Raw genomic sequence first — 20,349 nt, forward strand, 5'->3', positions numbered from 1 at the left:
CGTGTCGTACAAAAACTGAAGCAAATTTTCCATATAAAATCAAGTAAATCCAATTAATCCGTTCCAGACACCCTCAAAGATAGAACAAAATTCCATAGAGAATAATTAAGGATGTACACACAGAAATACAATATAAAATGAATAATCCATCCATCCATCCCTTTTCTTCCGCTTATCCGAGGTCGGGTCGCGGCGGCAGCAGCCTAAGCAGGGAAGCCCAGACTTCCCTCTCCCCAGCCACTTCGTCTAGCTCTTCCCGGGGGATCCTGAGGCGTTCCCAGGCCAGTCGGGAGACATAGTCTTCCCAACGTGTCCTGGGTCTTCCCCGTGGCCTCCTACCGGTTGGACGTGCCCTAAACACATCCCTAGGGAGGCGTTCGGGTGGCATCCTGACCAGATGCCCGAACCACCTCATCTGGCTCCTCTCGATGTGGAGGAGCAGCGGCTTTACTTTGAGTTCCTCCCGGATGGCAGAGCTTCTCACCCTATCTCTAAGGGAGAGCCCCGCCACCCGGCGGAGGAAACTAATTTCGGCCGCTTGTACCCGTGATCTTATCCTTTCGGTCATGACCCAAAGCTCATGACCATAGGTGAGTATGGGAACGTAGATCGACCGGTAAATTGAGAGCTTTGCCTTCCGGCTCAGCTCCTTCTTCACCACAACGGATCGGTACAACGTCCGCATTACTGAAGACGCTGCACCGATCCGCCTGTCGATCTCACGAGCCACTCTTCCCTCACTCGTGAACAAGACTCCTAGGTACTTGAACCCCTCAACTTGGGGCAGGGTCTCCTCCCCAACCCGGAGATGGCACTCCACCCTTAAATGATAATTCAATGTCACTTTTATCTTTGTTAACGGCCTACTGAAACCCACTTCCACCGACCACGCAGTCTGATATTTTATACATTAATGATGAAATATTAACATTGCAACACATGCCAATACGGCCTTTTTAGTTTACTAAATTGCAATTTTAAATTTCCCGGGAGTTTCTTGTTGAAAGCGTTGCGTAATGATGACGTGTACGCGTGACGTCATGGACTGTAAGGAAATATGAGCCCTGCACACACACACAGCTAAACGTCATCTGCTTTAACAGCATAATTACACAGTATTTTGGAGATCTGTGTTGCTGAATCTTTTGCAATTTGTTCAATTATTAATGGAGAAGTCAAAGTAGAAAGATGGAGTTGGGAAGCTTTAGCCTTTAGCCACACAAACACACGCTGATTCCTTGTTTAAAATTCCCGGAGGTGAAACTTTACTATGGATCAGAGCGGTCAAGCGAACATGGATCCCGACCAAATGTCAACCGGCAGTTTTCGGTGAGAAATTTGTGGTAAAAGGTCGCCACTTACCGGAGATCAGCTAAGCTTGTGCCGTCCATACGCGTTTTTTTTTTTAAACTTGACTTTTTTTTCTAGTCCGTCGCTATCAATATCCTCAAACACAAATCTTTCATCCTCGCTCAAATTAATGGGGAAATTGTCGTTTTCTCGTTCCAAATAGCTCTTTTTGTTGGAGGCGCCCATTAAAAATAATGTGAATATGTGAGGAGCCATCACACGGGTGACGTCATCGTCTGCGACTTCCGGTAGAGGCAGGGCTTTTCTATTAGCAACTAAAAGTTGTGAACTTTATTGTGGATGTTCTCTACTAAATCTTTTCAGCAAAAATATGGCAATATCGCGAAATTATCAAGTATGACATATAGAATGGACCTGCTATCCCCGTTTGAATAAGAACAATCTCATTTCAGTAGGCCTTTAAAGACTTTTGTCTTCATACTTGCTACCAGTGTTTTCCTAATTTCATTAGTGTTTCTCACCTTCTTAATCAAAGTGCTGTCACTTGCAACTGGTAGCTCATTTTGCAGTTGCACTCAATAACAAAAACATTAGTGATTTTGATTTTACAAATCTCACAGGTCATATAAGCATTTAAATAAGCCAAGCACTTTATAATGAAGTCCACTTGCGGTGCTAAGCCACAATGAAAAAGCGTCTGCTTCTGAGGTATTCTCCATCGTGATTACTTGATCCAGAAAATGTAATTATAATGATTTTGATCGATTCTGCACAGTGACTAAGGTGTTTATCTTAATCACCATCATCTACAATGATTACATTTTTGTGTTGTATTGAATTTGTTTTGTCGGTCTGCAATAACGTTTATAATCATAGTGAAACTAATTACAAAGCACTTCACTTCACACTTAAGTGTAGTTTTTAAGGAAGCGCTGATTCTGCATCAGGCTTTTTAAGGGTAAAAAGGAAGTGAACCTATGTATCATAAAACTGCTTTAACTTGAATGTCATGCATGATGTGGTCGTCACTTTTCCACCTTCTCAGCTGTCCTACAATATGATGTATATTAATTTTTTACTCTGTCATTATTGTCAGGCAGGACACTGAAGTGTTCCTTTTTTCACTTCTACGGTTATCATCACATTTCCTCCTTGCCATTACGCCTACCCTCAGATAAAAAACACAACACCAAAAAGTACCACTGATAGTCACATATGCACTAGGTGTGGTGAAATTACCCAGCCCTAGGGAGGTGAAGGGAGCAGTGAGCAGCAGCGGTGGACACGCTCAGGAATCATTTTGGTGAGGTAATGCTTGATGCTGAGTGCCAAGCAGGGAGGTAATGGGTCCCTTTTTTATAGTCTTTGGTACGACTCGGCCGAAGTTTGACCTCACGACCTACCGATCTCAGAGCGGACACTCTAACCACAAGGCCACTGAGCAGGTTAAAAGAAGCAAACTTGTGGAACTAATCCTTTAAAACAGGAGTGTTCAAAGTGGGACAAAGAGTTAGTTTTAATTGACCAATTGTGGACGCAGTATTAATTAAAGCTTTGTCTTTCATTTTGTATATTTCTGTATAAAGTTCCTTACCTGGGCTTTTATTTTCATTAAACTTCCTGTTTGCCCTCGCCACGCTTCTGGCTTGAGCGCGGTCACCCTGACCTTGATTGGCAATCTGGACTCACTTGTTCCACGTTGCCAATCAGGCTCCTTTATAAACCAGCCTGCCATGTACTCAGGACTCCATCGTGGTTTCTTGCAAAGACTGGTTTTGCCTACAGTAGAGTTTTCTGTGCACTTCCTAGGTGCCTCAGTCCTACTTTGTGTTTGAAATGGAAGTCATGTTTACCTGCTGTCTCTGCATCTTGAGGTTCAAGACCAACAGACTCTAACATTTTCCACAAAATAAAAAACGGAAATACATGTTTTCAGTATGACCAGCCCAATGAAGTCCAACCCAATAAACATCAACACAAGTCAAAATAAAACCTCTTAGACACTGAATATTAACAAGTATGTTTATTTATGAATACTGAATACAAACAAGTCTACACACAGGACGGTAATCAAACATATTTCGTTATGTAGTCATTATTTCAAAAGCGGACGACGTCGAGATCTTCAATATGAAGACCACGTTCCTAATACTCCTTCACAGGAACATCTTGGATGGCGTCCCCAGTGCTTTGGATGAAGGCTTGTCGTGGTTTACGTCGGTGAACGTTAAAAAAAAAGATGACACACTTAAGCGCCCGTTTGATTTACACTGATTGGGAGTTTTAAGTCCACTCTGTATTGATTATATATATATATATAAAAAAAAAGAATCAAAATTGGTCACACACTTCCTGCACCTCATTTCAGGGGCTTCTGGTTAATCAGCGCCAGGGTTAATTACGCCTCAATCTTCTTAAAGCCACAGAAAATGATCCCAGATGATAGAAAAGCCATATGTAAGCTACATTCTGATGGGGGGATGTCTGTGTTACATCACTTGAGTGGTGCAAATTAAAATCGAAAATGGCAGCTTAAAAAAAAAAAAAGGGTTTATGTGTCTTATGGGCCATTTAGAAAAATGTTGTTGTTGTTGTTGTATCCAACATGGCTCTTTGGCAGGATTTCCTCCATGCATCGCAGCACTGCCAGCCTCTTGGGGGACGTTATGCTAACTAATTGTCATAAATGTCAGCAAGATTGGTCTTGCCCTCAAGGAAAGAGGCTAAATCCTGGAGTAAAAATGTGAATTTTTCTCCTTTAACAAGCGCTTGTAGTCGTTAAGAGGAGAACAGGAGCTGTGTGCAGTTGTTAACGTTGGGGGAGTGCCGGTTCATGGTTGGAGCTCATGTGAGAGGATCATTTTGCGATGCAGTCTGCTGAAAATGATGGAAAGCGCCACTCTGCATAGCAACTGATGCTGTGATCAAAGTTGGAATTGTCACAGAATACGCTTTAAGGTATTTGACACTACTACCATCTGGCGGCTAAATTTGTCACGTTTCACGTGTCAGTTAAACCATGACGACCTTGGCAATATGAATTTCCTTCCTACTGTAGACGCGCCACTGCATTGAAGAGGACGTTTTTGAAGAAAAACTAAACATTTCGCAAAGTCTTCATAAGGAAAAACATTACAGTAAACAGTCAAATTAAATGAGGAAAGAACACAATCACCTTGTTATATTTTTCAATGGGAAAAGTTTCCACAAAGAATGGCACTGGCAAGATGATGAACATCCGCATTGACAACTTTAACGTCTGAGAGTCTCCTATATGCTCGTTGCCAAAGAGAAGTCGGCCGCACTCACAAAAAAAAAAAAAATCACACACCAATGGAATGAGTGGAGATTAGAATTCCCTCTGTAACGACACAAGTGCTGATCTCTCTCTCTCTGGCTGTATCATCACGCTGAAGGATGAGAGGAGTTTTATGATTACGAGCCAGCACAGCAAAGCCTGCTCTACGCGCCGCACCTGAGTAAAGAGGAGGTCATGTCGAAATCAAAAGAATACAAAACAGGGGAGGGGGGAAAATCCTGCGCGGTTCAAGTGTTGTTCATATGAAACCTGTGATCCAGATGCAAGCAGGCGTGTGGAAGTGGATCTTGTGTGTATTAACACAACAGTGTGACGGCCTGTCATTGGCCTCCAGCTTCTTTGACAAGCAGCTGCTTTTCATCACAGTCTGCTTTATTTGTCGCTCTTCAAATCCCCCGTATAAAAAAAAGCCCAGCCCGCCATGACTGGATTCTTGGATGTCCAGGTAGCGATAACACATTCTTCCCATGTCTCTCTTGTGGAGTCCACAGTGGCATTTTGTGTCCTGATGGCGCTAGAAGGTCACAGGTGTGCTGGTCTTGTTCTGGAAACTCATGGTTTGGATGCTGGACAGGATCTTCCGCTGATGGCCGGCTAAAGTCACACCCATGTGCAGCAAGTCTCTGTTGAAAACAAGCAAAAAAATGATTGTATTTTTTAAATATTTATTTATTTAATCATTCATTAGGGAACGCATAATACAAGTACTGAGAGAAAAGGCACGTATTTTGTTTTTGTTTCTCCCCCGCCCTGCCCAAAAAAAAAAACAAAAAAAAATTAAATAAAAAATTACAAAACATTATTTTAGTATAAATGATGAACATCACAACCTATCATAGCAGTCAAGCTGCACAGGGATGACACCACAGCATTAGGAGTGGACTCTTAGAAAGTGTGTCCATCCTCTGTGTGACAGGCACTACATTTCTATGCACTAAATTAGTCTGGTTTATCAAATAGTTCAAGACAACTCTTCCCATCCAACCCGATGTAGCTTGAGAGGCACCGCAAATAGGAATGGGCAAAACTGCCCAAAGGTAGGTTTGCTGAGCTTGTGGCATCGTATTTAAAAAAAACTTGAGGCTAACTAAAAATGCTGCTAAGGTGCATTTAGGTGATTTTAAAAAAATACAATAAATTTACAAAATAAAAATAAAAAACACATTGTCTCTATGGGGTATTGTGTGTAGAATTTTGAGGAAAAAAATAAATTCATTCCATTTTAGAATCAGGCTGTATCATGACAAAATGTGGAAAAAGTAAAGCTCTGCGAATACTTTCCGGATGCACTGCACATCCAAGCTTTTATTCTTCACAACTGAACAAAATAAAAAAATATATAAAATACAAGTTAATACATAGAAATACAAAGTAATACATTTAAAAATCAATAAATTATTCAAATAAAAAAATAAAAATACATCAAAATAAATTATTGATTATTTTTATTTTGGAAATGTTCTTAAATGCCCAACCCTAATTCACATCGTTTAGTTTATTAATCTGCAAGGAGGTAGCGACTTGTCCAGGGTGTACGCCGCCTTCTGCCTGATTGTAGCTGAGCTAGGCACCATCGCCCCCCGCGACCCCAAAGGGAATAAGTGGTAGAAATGGATGGATGGATGGATAGTTTCTTAATCAGGGGTCTCATAAAATTTTTGACTCGGGGGCCGTATTGGGTTAAAAACATTTGGCTGTGTGTGTGTGTGTGTGTGTTTGTGTGCGTGTGCGTGCGTATATTCATATATATTCCTCATGCATTAATTGACTAGAAAGTGCTCACTTGCCGCACGCTTGCCCGACACTGCGGCGAGAGCACAATGTCACGTTATCGATAAGAAAATGCATTTTTAGACAATATGATTTTTAAGAGACCCCGAGAGTAACAAGCGGTACAAAATAGATTAGAAAGGAAACTTTTTTTAAACTTGAGACTTCTTGCGGGCAGTAGTTTGGGTACCCTTGATCTCGACTTTACCCCTGCCGGGTATTTTTGTCTATACTTTTATTGTAGTATTTTCAGAATGTGTTTGTTCTATTTTTGGCAAATGTCAGACAAAGAAAACAATCTGAAGTTGTCTTTATTTTTTTAGTTTCAATGCCAAGATTTTAATAGTCCGGCCCACATGTGCGCGGATTTCCCTCCATGCGGCCCCTGAGCTCAAATGAGTTGGACTCCCATGATGTGCAGTATTACAGTATATGTAACAGCTGCAGCAAAAAAAAGGGCAGCATAAAATAATATTTAATAATAATTCAACGTTAATTGATAAAATAGAGAGTAGATCCACCAGAAAATAGACATAAACAAAGAGAGGTAGGTAACATAGAAGCGGTTGGACAAATAAAATAAAAAACTTGAGACTTCCCGCCAGCCCGATTTTGGAAACGGGCCGTAATTTGGGGACCCTTGGTCTTGAGTGTTTTAAGAACAAGCAGAACTATATATAGAACTATAGAAGAGGTTTAAGGCAAGTAAGGAAGAACTGACTGTGTGCTGATCTGGCCCAGCTGTTCCACAGAGGTGAGTCCGGCTTGCAAGAAGCTGTCCTCGTAACGCTCCATCTTGATCGCCCTCAACCATTCCCCCACTGAAGCACAGGATGAGAGGGGCAGAGGCGAGCGTTGGCCAAGCAGGGGGTAGGCGGGCCTGGGGGGAGGGGGAGGAGAGGAAGAAAACAAAAGACAACTTACACCAACTGTCACCGCAACAACAACTCACATACAAGTCCTGCAGCCACATTCCTGTCACCATTGGGAGGAATAATCTAGGGCTGGGGTGACTGACAGGAACAAACAATGGGATTTGTCAGGGGGTGCAATGTCCTCTGCTGCGTACCAGCTGGGGGACAGTTAGAATGTGGATGGAGGGAAACGTGCACAGCAAGCTGCTGACAGGTCACAGCAGGACTTGAGGGTGCCACACAAGACTGAGCAGCAGGAGGAAGGATGCCTGTCACGTGACTGTCACAGCTCCATACCAAAAAAAAAAATGAGGCGAGGAGACGTCACGAAAGGACACCCGTGCCCGTTGTCAGGGTGCATATTTGCCGCCATCCTGACCCTGATGATGACCTGTCAGTCAAGCACACAAGCGTCCACTCACCCTGCTCCCTCCTGGGCTACGATTTTCAACGAGGCGGGGTTTCTGATCAGCTTGTCCAAGGCGCTGACGAGCTCCGCGAAGCGAGGCCGTGCTGAGCGATCCTTCTGCCAGCAGTCCAGCATCAGCTGGTGCAGGTGAGTGGGGCAGTCGGGGGGCGGGGGCAGCCGGTAGTCCTGCTCGATGGCATTGATTACCTGCATGGGAGGAAACACAATCAGTGATTATCGAGACAAACGCAAAGAAAACACTAACTACTATCTCTGATTATTGAATTATATTAATAATAGTCAAAATACAAACATTATGTCTAAATAGTGTAAATGCGCTTAATAAAGCCAGGTTTGTGGAAGCAGGCCATATTATTTCCAAAATTGTAAACAACACTCATTTTTAACCTTTAATAATGATTTTAATTGCATGAAAAATTACCTACAGCCTCAACTGTTGGAGCCAGTTTATTTTTGAAAGCGCTAACTCAAGCCCCCAGGGGGTTAGTTGGGTTTGTAGACCCCACAGCAGGCTACGAACCTGACTCTCGCCAGATCCTAGTTTGCTAAACTCCACACAAGTATCTGGGACTTCTCAAGAGTAAATGTATTTCAGAAGGCGGGGCCTTGTAAAAAAAATAATAATTGCATGTGATTGGATAAACCACTTGTCCGTTATCTTGAATGACATGCTACTTCAACCACTCACATCCAAATCAACCCGTGATGCTGATGAGAGTGACGCTAGGAAGTACAAAACAGAACAGCCGACATATTAGATAATGACAGAGCGAAAAGTTCAAAACCGTTCTGTTTTAAGAATTAATATTCGATCGATGTCGCAAAACAGTTGCAATAGCAGAATCAATGTCAGCACACGACTCCTCGCCCCCCCTTGTTGTTTGAATCAAACAGTTGTTTTGGCGCTACGTCACATCTATGAAATCCCACCCGGCGATCGTGATTGGTTCATTAATTTTTGCTACAGTATCTTGAAGGAGTTTGCATTGCTTGTGCTTTTACATTTTTTTTTCATATTTTTCATAGGTTTTGCTGTGGAGAGTCTGCATGGCTTCCTGATTTTATTATCACAATATTAAGTTCAATATTGAACTAATGCTGCTTTTTTTACTGCAATATTTATTAGTTTAGTTTGACCGCCTTCCGCCCGAATGCAGCTGAGATAGGCTCCAGCGACCCCTCGCAACCCCAAAAGGGACAAGCGGTAGGAAATTGATGGGTGGGTAGTTTGGATTACTGTTGACACATGCGGGAAAGGTGCAATTTTTAAGAAAGGTTTTGTCAGGCAAAATGTATACATTTGGTGTTCCTGGGAGTGAGATAAACCACGTTTCCCATGTGTATATAAAAATATGCTTGCTTACCTCGGACAAGATACCGTTGTCATTCATTGGCACTCTAGCCTTCCCAGCTAACCTTTATTTTCCATAATTTTATTTGCTGCGATGCCATTGCTTCCCGCATTTTTGGCGAGTGAAGCGTGCATGTTTACAAAGCAAAAAACTCTTAAATTAAAAGAAATATCTAATGAGGAAGTGCTGTGTTGCTTAGCAGCGGCTCCAAACTGGTGTCCGACATTGCACACCGTATTCGCGCAAGGAGCTTTTGACCAATCATTTAGGAGATCGTCTCAAATCGAGCTGTCCCTATTCTATTTAATGAGTCATGCCACACACTGCCACCCATTGGTCAGCTGTTGTAGGTGCAAAAAAAATTTAGAAAACAATATGACCGACAGAAGAGCAGTATTTGTCTATTTGTTTCTATGCTAACAGACCCAGGCAGGTATAAAATGTGAGGATATCAAACTACAACTGAGGAGTAATATATCTGTACTGGCTTTGAAATATGAGGAAATAGTGCTCATCCTAACCCTAAAAAAAAACAGGCTTTATTTTCACTTAAATTTGTAGTATTGATGTGACTTTTTGAAATTTTGCCCTGCCTACCGCCTGAATGCAGCTGTGATAGGCTCCAGCGACCCCAAAAGGGACAAGTGGTAGAAAATGGATGGATGGATGGGCCACAAATCAATTAATTTGTCTAAATGTATTTCTAATTGCAATTAAGCAATCATTTTGTGGGTATTATCAGCCCTACAGTATCAAAATACGAGTTTCAAAACACAATATTTGCAATATTTGGAGATTGGGTTTTAAAAAAAATATTTTTATCATTACAGTGAACCCTCATTTAATTGCTGTTAATTGGTTCCTGGCAATACTGCGATAAATCAATTTCTGCAAAGTAGGAATCATTCATTGTAAATATGATATTTTCCTAGATAGAGGATAACAAATTGTATATTATCTTCTAAATACAATTTCCAAAATAACGAGCCATTTAGACATAAAATAATACTCTTTAGTTGCCTTTACACTCTTTTAATCCAACACAGCAGTACTGCCTGATGCTGAGCCAATCAGTGGCCACGATACTGAACAGCGTTATCTAAATGGTTTGGTCTCATCTACTGGCCAATACTGCTCTCGTATTTGTATTTGTATTACATATAGCCATTTTTATGCCTGAAAATGTTTAGTATTATATGTTATACTTAAAAACAACAACAACAACAAAAAAGAAAAATCCACAGTGTGGTGAAGCTGCAATATTTAAGAGATATTGTGAGGGATAACTGTATTTAATGTTTCCTTTTGTTGAGAGCCATTCGAAAAATTGTGTTACGTTCGAATAATGACAATACAGACTCCTTAATCTTAAAAAAGTATTTTTTCTAATTTGTCAATGTTTTTGTAACGGTGTTTAAATATGTTAACATATTGGTTGAGAACATTCAAATTTATAAACAAAATCTCATTTTATTCATTGTTTTCCTAAAATGTATTTATTAAGTTCAAATACATATTGTCTCTTTTAACGGACATGTCATCAACTCCTTAAAAAATATGTTTTTTTATAAAAAATGAAGTAGAATTTTTTTTCTCTCCATGAATTTGGGATAAAACATTGTGCAGGTGTCCCTAAAGTTGTGGCCAGCGAGTAAATATATATTTGTGAAGACATACGACAGCATGGACTTTTTGTCCATAACTTACATCTTGGTTGCTCATGTCCCAGTAGGGCCTCTCTCCAAAAGACATGACCTCCCACATGACAATACCATAGCTCCACACATCTGAGGCTGAGGTGAACTTTCTGAAGGCAATCGCTTCTGGTGCTGTCCAGCGGATTGGGATTTTTCCTCCCTGCACAGAGTTGGGGGGGAACAGTTGAGACTTCATCCAAGCAGGCTCCCATTGGTGTACTTTGATTATTAGAATGCATGACTATGTTGCATACAATTGTATTAGGGTTGCAAATTATAGACAGTATAAGATATAAATTATATAAATTTGGCCAACGATTGAGCTTTTAATACTATCGTCATATCGTGATAATGCATGTTTGACATGCACTGAATATGTATTTGACAACAACAAGCCAACAAACGCATCCTCAACGCAATGTAGCGTCCTCGCTAGTGAGCTAGCAGCCAACTAATTGCCTCCATAGCGGCAGATAAAGTATGTTTCTTACAATTACTGGTGGACGAAACATAGCTAAAAATGCTACACTACACACAGTAGAATGATACGAAAAAGCAAAGCAAACCACTAAGACAGAGCTCTTCAATGTAAACGGGAGAATTGATACAAATATCGACAGTTATGATACCAAGTAGAGTATCGTCAATTCTACAGTAACTTGAACTATTTTCTTTTTTTAAATCACAAACTCGTGTTTTGTTGTTTTTTGTTATTGTTTACAAACTTCGGAAATTTGAGCAAATAGTTTTTGTTTAGGTACTTTGCACAATTCTTGTTTTGCATGTAATAAAATGTACTAAGACAATTATTGTAATATTTAATAGAATAAATGTAATCAAAAATGTAACCATTCAATGATTTTGAAAATTTAAGGTATCCGTAGAAACATCAGTATGACCAATACTGCCCCTGTAACTACTTGGTATTGAAGCGATACTCAAATTTGTAGTATCACACAAAACAAAAAACAAGTACTAAAAAAATAGAAGTGAAGTGTGTATAGAACCATTTTACTAGAACAAATAACTATACACTAACAGTAAATTAGCAAGTAAGATAATAATAGTTTTGAGAAAATAATACAAACAGAAATTACGTAATATGTTACAGCAGTGGTTCTCAAACTTTTTCCCGAAGTACCACCATTAATGACCAACATTAAAATATAGTAGCGCAGTAGGCCTAAGTAATAATTAAAAACAAGACAGTGGTGTTATCTAACAAATATATCACATTTTTTTGGCCCCTGTAACATTACACACAGTTTGAACAGTATCATTGTGTTTTAATATAGTAAAATAAAAGACTATACTTAAATAATGTACACAATTGTAATCTGGTATGCGTGCCTAGAATAAATTGAACTGAACTGTACTGAAATCAAATTAATTACACTCCAAAAGGGAATAAGCGGTAGAAAATGGATGGATGGATAAAAGTTAAATAAACATTGTACTAAAAAAAAAATTCGAATACAGTTTTAAAGTTTTAAAAGAAAATGTATATGTGTATGTAGTATATGTGTAATAATATTTGCTTATTTGGCATACCTTAGTTTGAGAATCAATGTGTTATAGCATAGCTAAATTAGGAGCCTTTTTAACTCCTTTTGAAATTGTTCTATTATCATTTATATGCCAAATAAAATATTGTGACATATATAGAGTAGTTATTGCAGAAAGCTGCAATTTATATTGCAATATACATTTTTGTCATATTGTACATCCCTAAGTTGCACACAACAAGACAGAAGAGGGTAGGGGTCTCACCAGGGAGCTGGTGTAGGTGGGGTCCGAGGAGTTCTCCTGCAGGAAGCGTGACAAGCCAAAGTCGGAAACCTTGCACACCAAGTTGCTGTTGATGAGGATGTTTCGGGCTGCCAGATCTCTGTGGACGTAACTCATCTCTGCCAGGTACTTCATACCGGAGGCGATGCCACGCAGCATCCCCACGAGTTGGATGGGTGTGAACTGGCTGTCATTAAGCTAGAAGTCGAGAAGAAGAAGTTTCAGTAGGACCACGATGGGTGTTGGCCTTGTTTTGGGAGCTACACTAACCCGTAGGAAAGAGTCCAGAGCGCCGTTCTCCATGAACTCTGTGAGGATCATGACGGGACAACTTGCTGTGATGATGCCCTCCAAGTGGATGATGTTGGGATGCTGAAACTGGCCCATGATGGACGCCTCAGACAGGAAGTCGCGCCGCTGCTTCTCAGTGTATCCGCCTTTCAACGTCTTTATTGCTACGTAGTTTTCCTTTTTCCCAGGGACCCTCAGTCGACCGCGACACACCTCCCCGAACTCTCCTGCAGCCATACATAAAGTCTCATTTAGCGCACGGTAAAAGGCGCTGACATTATTCGGACGTCAAGTAAATGGAGCGCTTGCTCGCAGCTTGTCCTGCCCTTTGCTTTGAATAGGAGCTGCTAATAATGCTAACGTGTTTATCAGTTAATAGCTTTGTGCTGCAATATTGAATTCGGCCTGATAAAGAGGAATAACGGAAATGGCTTTTTAAATGTCACTGAATCAATTTAACCTAACAAATTAGATTCTAAACTAAGCCATTTCAAAAGAAAGATAATCAGAAAATAGACGACTCGAACAAGTTTATCATTTCATGTTTCACAAGCATACAGAAAGTGGGCTTACCGGCTCCAATAACCTCCTCAATCTTTACAAAGGAAACATCGATTTCCTTGGCAAATTCGCGCACGGCCTCATTGGGGTCCTCGTAGGTGAAGGGGTCGATATAAACCTTGACCCCTAAGAGGGAAAAGCAAACAAAGTCGTGGGAAAGGAAGAGAAAACAAAGGTTAGAGAGCTGCAAGCGGCGTCAAGAATAAAAGGAGGATTTTTCATGATGTGAGCGTGTTGTCAAAAGTTACCTTGGCCAACTAAGTACTGGCTGTTCTTGTCACTCAGCTCTGGATCTTTCATGCGGCTGTGTCTGCTGCTAAAATAAAATCAGTACACAATGTTTTTTATGGAGAGATTAATTCTGCACATCAATGTAGAATGTACTTATCTCTCACACAGGGGAAGCCTCTAATAACGTCTATTCTACCCAATTGGTATTTGCGTCGCCAGGAAATAAAATGTAAAAATGCATGATAAGAAAAACTGCAAATTATTTTTCCATGAAACAAAGTCTAAAATTTCAAACAATAATTTTGACAACACTAAACACTGAAAAAAAAAGCATTTGTTGTCTGTAACTGCTTCCTAAAATTAGATTTTACCATGAAATACAGTCATTCAAATCCTGGACAAATTGTATACTATGTTAGTATTCAAACTTTAATCATGTCGCTGGGTTTTCACTCAGTCCTGTTACCCTAACAAACACATTACCCACTCTAAAAAATTTGAAATGTTCTACATAAGTCACATGGTCCACAGGAAGTTGCAACATTCAGATATTCTGCAGGACATGGGAATGCCAAAACTTTAGATTTCAGTATATTTGATGACATTTCAACTCTTACAAATGCTAAATCTCAACACAATCTTGTTACCAAAATAATTTTTTATGTTATATGTTAATGTCTACATTACATTTTTGCTGAATCACTGTATAGAGCTTAGTGTCAACATGCTATTTGTACAAATGCCATGTGGCTATATTTCATTGATTTACTAATGATATGCTACAAACTCACTTCTTTTACTTTCAGCCCTTTTACTCAAATAAGTCACCTTGTACAAAAATGAAATAAAGTTGTTTGAGAATGACCAAGGTCCATTTTGAGTAGTCCAATAGGTGTATTATTAGATTTAGAGTTGAAAAAAGAGGTTTTAAGTTTATTTTGCAAGCTACAAAAGACAAAGAAATGTCAGTGACCTGGTGAAATGACTCAAATTTTGTAAATGAATGGTAGTAAATAGTCTGTAAGATCAATTCAAATGAGCGCTGTCAAACGATAATTATTTTAAATCACTTTTGAATTTGGATTATTCATGATTAATTCCAGTTGCAACAAAGGCGATACTTAATTTACCTGTGTAACTTTTGTTGACAACATTGCCACGGGTAAAGGTTGTCTGTCGCTCGCTGCTTGTTGTTGATCGTACGAGTAGTGTTTTTGCTTGTGGTTGCCTCAAAAACGTGTTTTGCTTTTTGATGTTATAAAAAACTTGTTGTGCTTCCATGCAAATTCCCTTGGTTTTACATGAAGTTCCGTCGGGGTATATTTTGAAGTGACGTTTGCCAATAGTCGGAGTTGCATGATTGTTTATGATTAACAAAATATTATTTGAGTTGAATTTGAGTTTGAGTTTATTTCGAACATGCATGCATACAACATGATACAGCACAATTTCCAGTTTCTCTTTTCAACATGTTTGAAAAGGAGTAGGAAGAATGCAATTTCGCAATTGATCACATGAGTTAATTCATTAAAATTGACCGCCCTACTTTAAATGTAAAGCACAAGGTATACAGGATAATATAATTTAAAAAAAAAAACAAGAACAAAAAGCCTGGCTGATGGAAATTGAAAATGAATGCGAACAGTTCTTCTAATTCAGTGTTCTACTGTATATGGACATATATTTATGTATAGCTGTTGCCCAAAGAAAATCATTTATCAGAAAAGACAATTTTTTTCTTCACTTTTATTTTGCTCTCTAATGAGGATAAACTTTATACGTTATGGATTAACTTTTTTTTATTTTGATTTATGATGGGTTTACTTTAGGAAAGTACTGTGTTTATGGTTGGAAAGGAGTAGGAGAAGGAGAGCTTTTACATTTCATACCAACTCCTAACACATTTATTCACTTCCTGTTCTCAATTTGTACACAAATTACCCCATGAATAATAATAACATTATGAAATGAATAAATAGTAAAGTAAGTTGTAATTCACATAATAAGATCAATAAAATTTTGGAATTAGTATTGTGTGTTTTTAGTATTCGACTTTTTGTTTAAAATCAATGCTGCTAATTGTTATGAGATTATAAACTTAATTTAATATTAACAGTAAAAATAAAGTTTTATTCTATGCTACTTTTTTTTTATCCCCCATCATCTAGTCCATGAGTCGACAACCCTAGGCCTAGAACTGCAAGTGAGCTTTTTCAAAAGTGTATAAAAATGGAAAAAGATAGGGGGAACATTTTTTTTTTAATATGGTTTCTGTAGGAGGGCTGTTTTGGCCTAATAATTTCGGCGGTCTTTGAATTCACTGCAGTTGTGTAAACTGTGACGCAACAGCTTGTTTACATGTATAACTTTTTCCGACGCCCCCACCAAAAGACGTGCTTTATGCCACTCCTTCTTTGTCCCATATTGTCCACCAAATGTTTTATGCTGTGCGTGAATGCACAAAGGTGAGCATTGTTGATTTTATTGACTTGTGTGGAGTGCTAATCAGGCATGTTTTGTCAGTGAATGACTGCAAGGTAATCGATGCTAACATGCTATTTAGGCCAGTTGTACGCAAATATTGCACCGTTATGCCTCGTTTGTAGGTATATTTGAGCTCATTTTATTTCCTTTAATTTTCCTCTTAGAAACCTCCGTTTAAATAATGATTCTTAATGTTGTAAAAATGTGCAGAATAAATATTACCTTTCAACATTTCTGTCACTGAAAATGTGTGTCAGCCTGCAACATATTGATAGTAGGCAAATATAGACACTTACATCATGTTTTACTACCTTCATTATAGGACTTATATAATGCTTCCATTTTTTTGCAGCTACAGACAGATTTGCTTTTTGTATTTTTGGGCCAAGATGGCTCTTTCAACATTTTGGGTTGCCAACCCCTGATCTAGTCTATACCGCTTGTTCTAATTTAAGCTGGAACCTATCCCAGCTGCCTTCGGGCAAGACGCACAAACCACTAATCCACCGTACAGCCATTTCTCTCCGACCCTTTACTATTTTACTTGGATTCTATGTTATTATTGCTTCACATATTGGAAGACTTCAACCATCATGTTGCTACTAAAGTGCTGCCTTCCTCCATTTCTAATCGCTCTACCTCATAAGCCTAAAATAGCGTTAATGCACCACCCTTAGTTAGAGGCGAATCTGGGCCTCTGCCACTGGTGTATGTGTGTGTGTGTCACAAGGTCACTGCTATTGTTCTCCTGTCCTGTGGAAACAGGGTTGGGACGCCTGCATCCTGTCTCTCCTTGTCTGCAAACCTCTACCGTCATCTCAACCTCAAACACTCATATAATATACCCATAAACACACACACATGCACACACACTTTCTCTGCTTGAGATGGCATCTCACACTGTTTACTCCAACAATGCAGCTTGGGAAAGAAAAAAAGAAGCTTCCTAATGAGCAGGATAAGTTTGAGCCGCGCAAGCAAAACAGACACTGCTTTACTTCACAAAGGAATAAAGACGAGTGCGAGATAACAAATGATCGTTATAAAACAACAGAGCAAAGCAGTGCACCCTCATAAAACCTGACATTCCCTTATTATTCAATTTCCTGTTATTTTTTCAGTGTCTGTCACCTCCTACTCCTCCTTTCTCACCGTATGCAGTAGGCTGTCACAAAGATGAAAGTGACCAGCAGCAGCATCCCGACGGCGATAAGGATGCCTGGCACCAAGAACTGGGAGGAAGAGTCGTGTCCTGGACGAAGGGGAGGAGAGAATTAAAGCAACCGCACAAGTCGTGGGAGGTGAGGCATATCCGCGACTTAAATTAATGTACTAAAAATCACCACATTCTGTTTTCAGTAAATTAAAAGAGGCAGGAAGGGGCAGACCTTGCAACTCTTTAAAAGGCAGTTTTTTTCTCAATCCCTTTTTAAGCGAGGGCGAGGTTGTGGGCGGCAGGGTTTGGTGGTAGCGGGGGTGTATATTGTAGTGTCCCGGAAGAGTTAGTTGCAAGGGTTTCTGGGTATTTGTTATGTTGTGTTTATATTGTGTTATAGTGCAGATGTTGTCCCGAAATGTATTTGTCATTTTTGTTTGGTGTGGTTTCACAGTGTGGCGCATATTTGTAACACTGTTAAACTTGTTTATAGTTCACCCTCAGTGTGACCTGTATGGCTGTTGATCAAGTATACCTTGCTTTCACTTATGAGTGCCGGAAAAATCCGCAAGTATTATGTAACTTGGCCGACACGCTGTTTGTACGGAGGAAAAGCGGACGTGATGACAGGTGAGAGAGGACGCTAAAGCCAGTGCCTCTAAAGCACGCCCCCGAAACTGTTGTCAGGGTGGAATTCAGGAGATTGGTTGACCCGGGAGATTGGAAAGTATTTTCTATTGTGAAATGACTTCCTGTGCAACTATCATACTTAATTATTGATTGGCACTTAATAAGACTGCTTGACCTTACTTGAGTCTGAAACAGACATCTTATGATATGAAAATAAATACAACAACGCTGAAAATCAGAGAGGGTATTATTATTATTTTGGGGTAAATTTCCCTAATTTTCAAATGCAAATGTTACATTGTCTGTACAGACCAAAGACAAAGACCAGTTGTTAAAAAGTTAATATCTTTCAAAAAAGACAAGTATGTAAGACAGGCGTGTCCAAACGTTTTCCACTGAGGGCCGCACACTAAAAATTTAAAGCAAGCGGGGGCCATTTTGATATTTTTTACTTTAAAAACCAATACAATAAATCTATAAAAAATATACAATTAGGCCTCCACTCAGGCTTGATCCCGGAGACCCCAAAGGGTTTTGGTCAAAAAAATATTTAAAATGTGTCATTATTCAGTATTATTATTTTTATAATTATTCAAGGTTTAAATCTCTAGATCAACTTTAGGTCTATCTGTCAATATAACGTTTTTAAAGATTTAAAGGGGAACATTATCACCAGACCTATGTAAGCGTCAATATATACCTTGATGTTGCAGAAAAAAGACCATATGTTTTTTTAACCGATTTCCGAACTCTAAAAGGATGAATTTGGCGATTTAAACGCCTTTCAATTGTTTGCTGTCGGAGCGATGACCTTTCACCCGTGACGTTACAATGGGAAGCAATCCACCATTTTCTCAAACACATTACACACACAAGTCAAATCAGCTCTGTTATTTTCCGTTTTTTCGACTGTTTTCCGTACCTTGGAGACATCATGCCTCGTCGGTGTGTTATCGGAGGGTGTAACAACACGATCAGGGACGGATTCAAGTTGTCTTACGTGGAGTGTGCATCGATTAGCACGGCATGCTAATCGATGCAAACATGGCAGAAATGGCAAGAATGTGTGGCTATCCTGCAACACTCAAAGCAGATGCATTTCCAACGATAAAGTCAACAAAATCACAAAGGTGAGTTTTGTTGATGTTATTGACTTATGTGCTGATCAGACATATTTGGTCACGGCATGACTGCCAGCTAATCGATGCTAACATGCTATTTAGGCTAGCTGTATGTACATTTGTAGCTATATTTGCATCCAGCCTTTCCCTCCACTGACATTTAATGCCAAACAAACACTTACCAATCGACAGATTTAAGTTACTCCAGTGGTCAAAAGATGCAATCGTTGGTTGGAAGGCGATCGCTGAACAGCTTCAATAGCTATTCGCTCAATAGCTTCAGTTTCTTCTTAAATTTCGTTTTCGCTATCTGCCTCCACACTCAAACCATCCGTTTCAATACATGCGTAATCTGTTGAATCGCTTAAACCGCTGGAATCCAAGTCTGAATCCGAGCTAATGTCGCTATATCTTGCTGTGCTATCTGCCATGTTTATTTGTATTGGCATCACTATGTGACATCACAGGAAAATGGACGGGTGGATTTACAGATAGCGAAAATCAGGCACTTTAAAGCCTTTTTTCGGGATATTCAATGATGGGTAAAATTTTTAAAAAAAGTTTGAAAAATAAAATAAGCCAATGGGAACTGATTTTTATTGGTTTTAACACTTCTGAAATTGTGATAATGTTCCCCTTTAAGTTGTATGCTCTTTTTGTCAAAGAAAACCCTGTTTTTTTATGGAAAAAACACAAAATATGTAATATTTTCACCCTGTAAAATTTTGAAGTGGAATATTTGAGATTATATATTAATTGGAGTCTTCAAAAGGTCAATAATTCATTCATTATTATTTTTTGAGCAATGAAACTTAAAAACATAACATGCTGAAATGATTGAGGATCCAAAAGGGTCCTACTGATTAAAGTGTTATAAAATAAATTATACTTTTTTTTACTGTTTACTTTTAACACAATAATCTCGAGATCAACTTCAGATGTATCCGTCAATTATAAGTTGTATTGTTGTTTATGTTTTTGTTTGTTTGTTTTAGGCCTTTCTTTAAAAAAAAACGCTTATTTTTCTATTTGGCAAACACAAAATATGCAACATTTTTCCCAAAGGATATCTCCAAATGGAATATTTAATGTGACGTAAATGCAGCCTCGAATAGGTCAATAATTCATATTGACATTGATTTTGATTCATTAATATTTTTTTAAGAAATAAACAGCCTGCATGGCAGCTTTTTGTTGTTAGAGTAAACATTGCAACATGTTCTTGTTACATTTCACCAGGTTGCTCTTTTATATCACTTTTTATATTTTTTTATCGTATTTCTAGAATGTGCCG

The 20,349-nt window shown here is 39.1% G+C and overlaps 1 protein-coding gene across 2 annotated transcripts in view; it reads right to left on the reverse strand.

Annotated features, from left to right (window-relative positions):
• Positions 1 to 3,319: 3,319 nt before the first annotated feature.
• The window catches only part of ephb4a (eph receptor B4a), a 102,830-nt gene continuing 85,800 nt past the window's right edge, over positions 3,320 to 20,349 (reverse strand). The window contains exons 9-17 of one of the 2 annotated variants that reach the window (XM_061898377.1): positions 17,301 to 17,400; positions 13,682 to 13,746; positions 13,446 to 13,559; positions 12,852 to 13,099; positions 12,564 to 12,779; positions 10,804 to 10,953; positions 7,737 to 7,930; positions 7,122 to 7,280; positions 3,320 to 5,253 (exon numbers count right to left, since the gene is read on the reverse strand). In XM_061898377.1, the coding sequence (XP_061754361.1) occupies positions 5,145 to 5,253; positions 7,122 to 7,280; positions 7,737 to 7,930; positions 10,804 to 10,953; positions 12,564 to 12,779; positions 12,852 to 13,099; positions 13,446 to 13,559; positions 13,682 to 13,746; positions 17,301 to 17,400 (1,355 nt within the window). In that variant the 3' untranslated portion in view covers positions 3,320 to 5,144. Of the gene's footprint in view, positions 5,254 to 7,121; positions 7,281 to 7,736; positions 7,931 to 10,803; positions 10,954 to 12,563; positions 12,780 to 12,851; positions 13,100 to 13,445; positions 13,560 to 13,681; positions 13,750 to 17,300; positions 17,401 to 20,349 lie in introns of both variants that reach the window. The other variant, XM_061898376.1, reaches the window with a different exon arrangement.

This window comes from Nerophis ophidion, linkage group LG04, assembly GCF_033978795.1.
Source record: "Nerophis ophidion isolate RoL-2023_Sa linkage group LG04, RoL_Noph_v1.0, whole genome shotgun sequence".
In the NCBI taxonomy this organism is placed as follows: domain Eukaryota; kingdom Metazoa; phylum Chordata; class Actinopteri; order Syngnathiformes; family Syngnathidae; genus Nerophis; species Nerophis ophidion.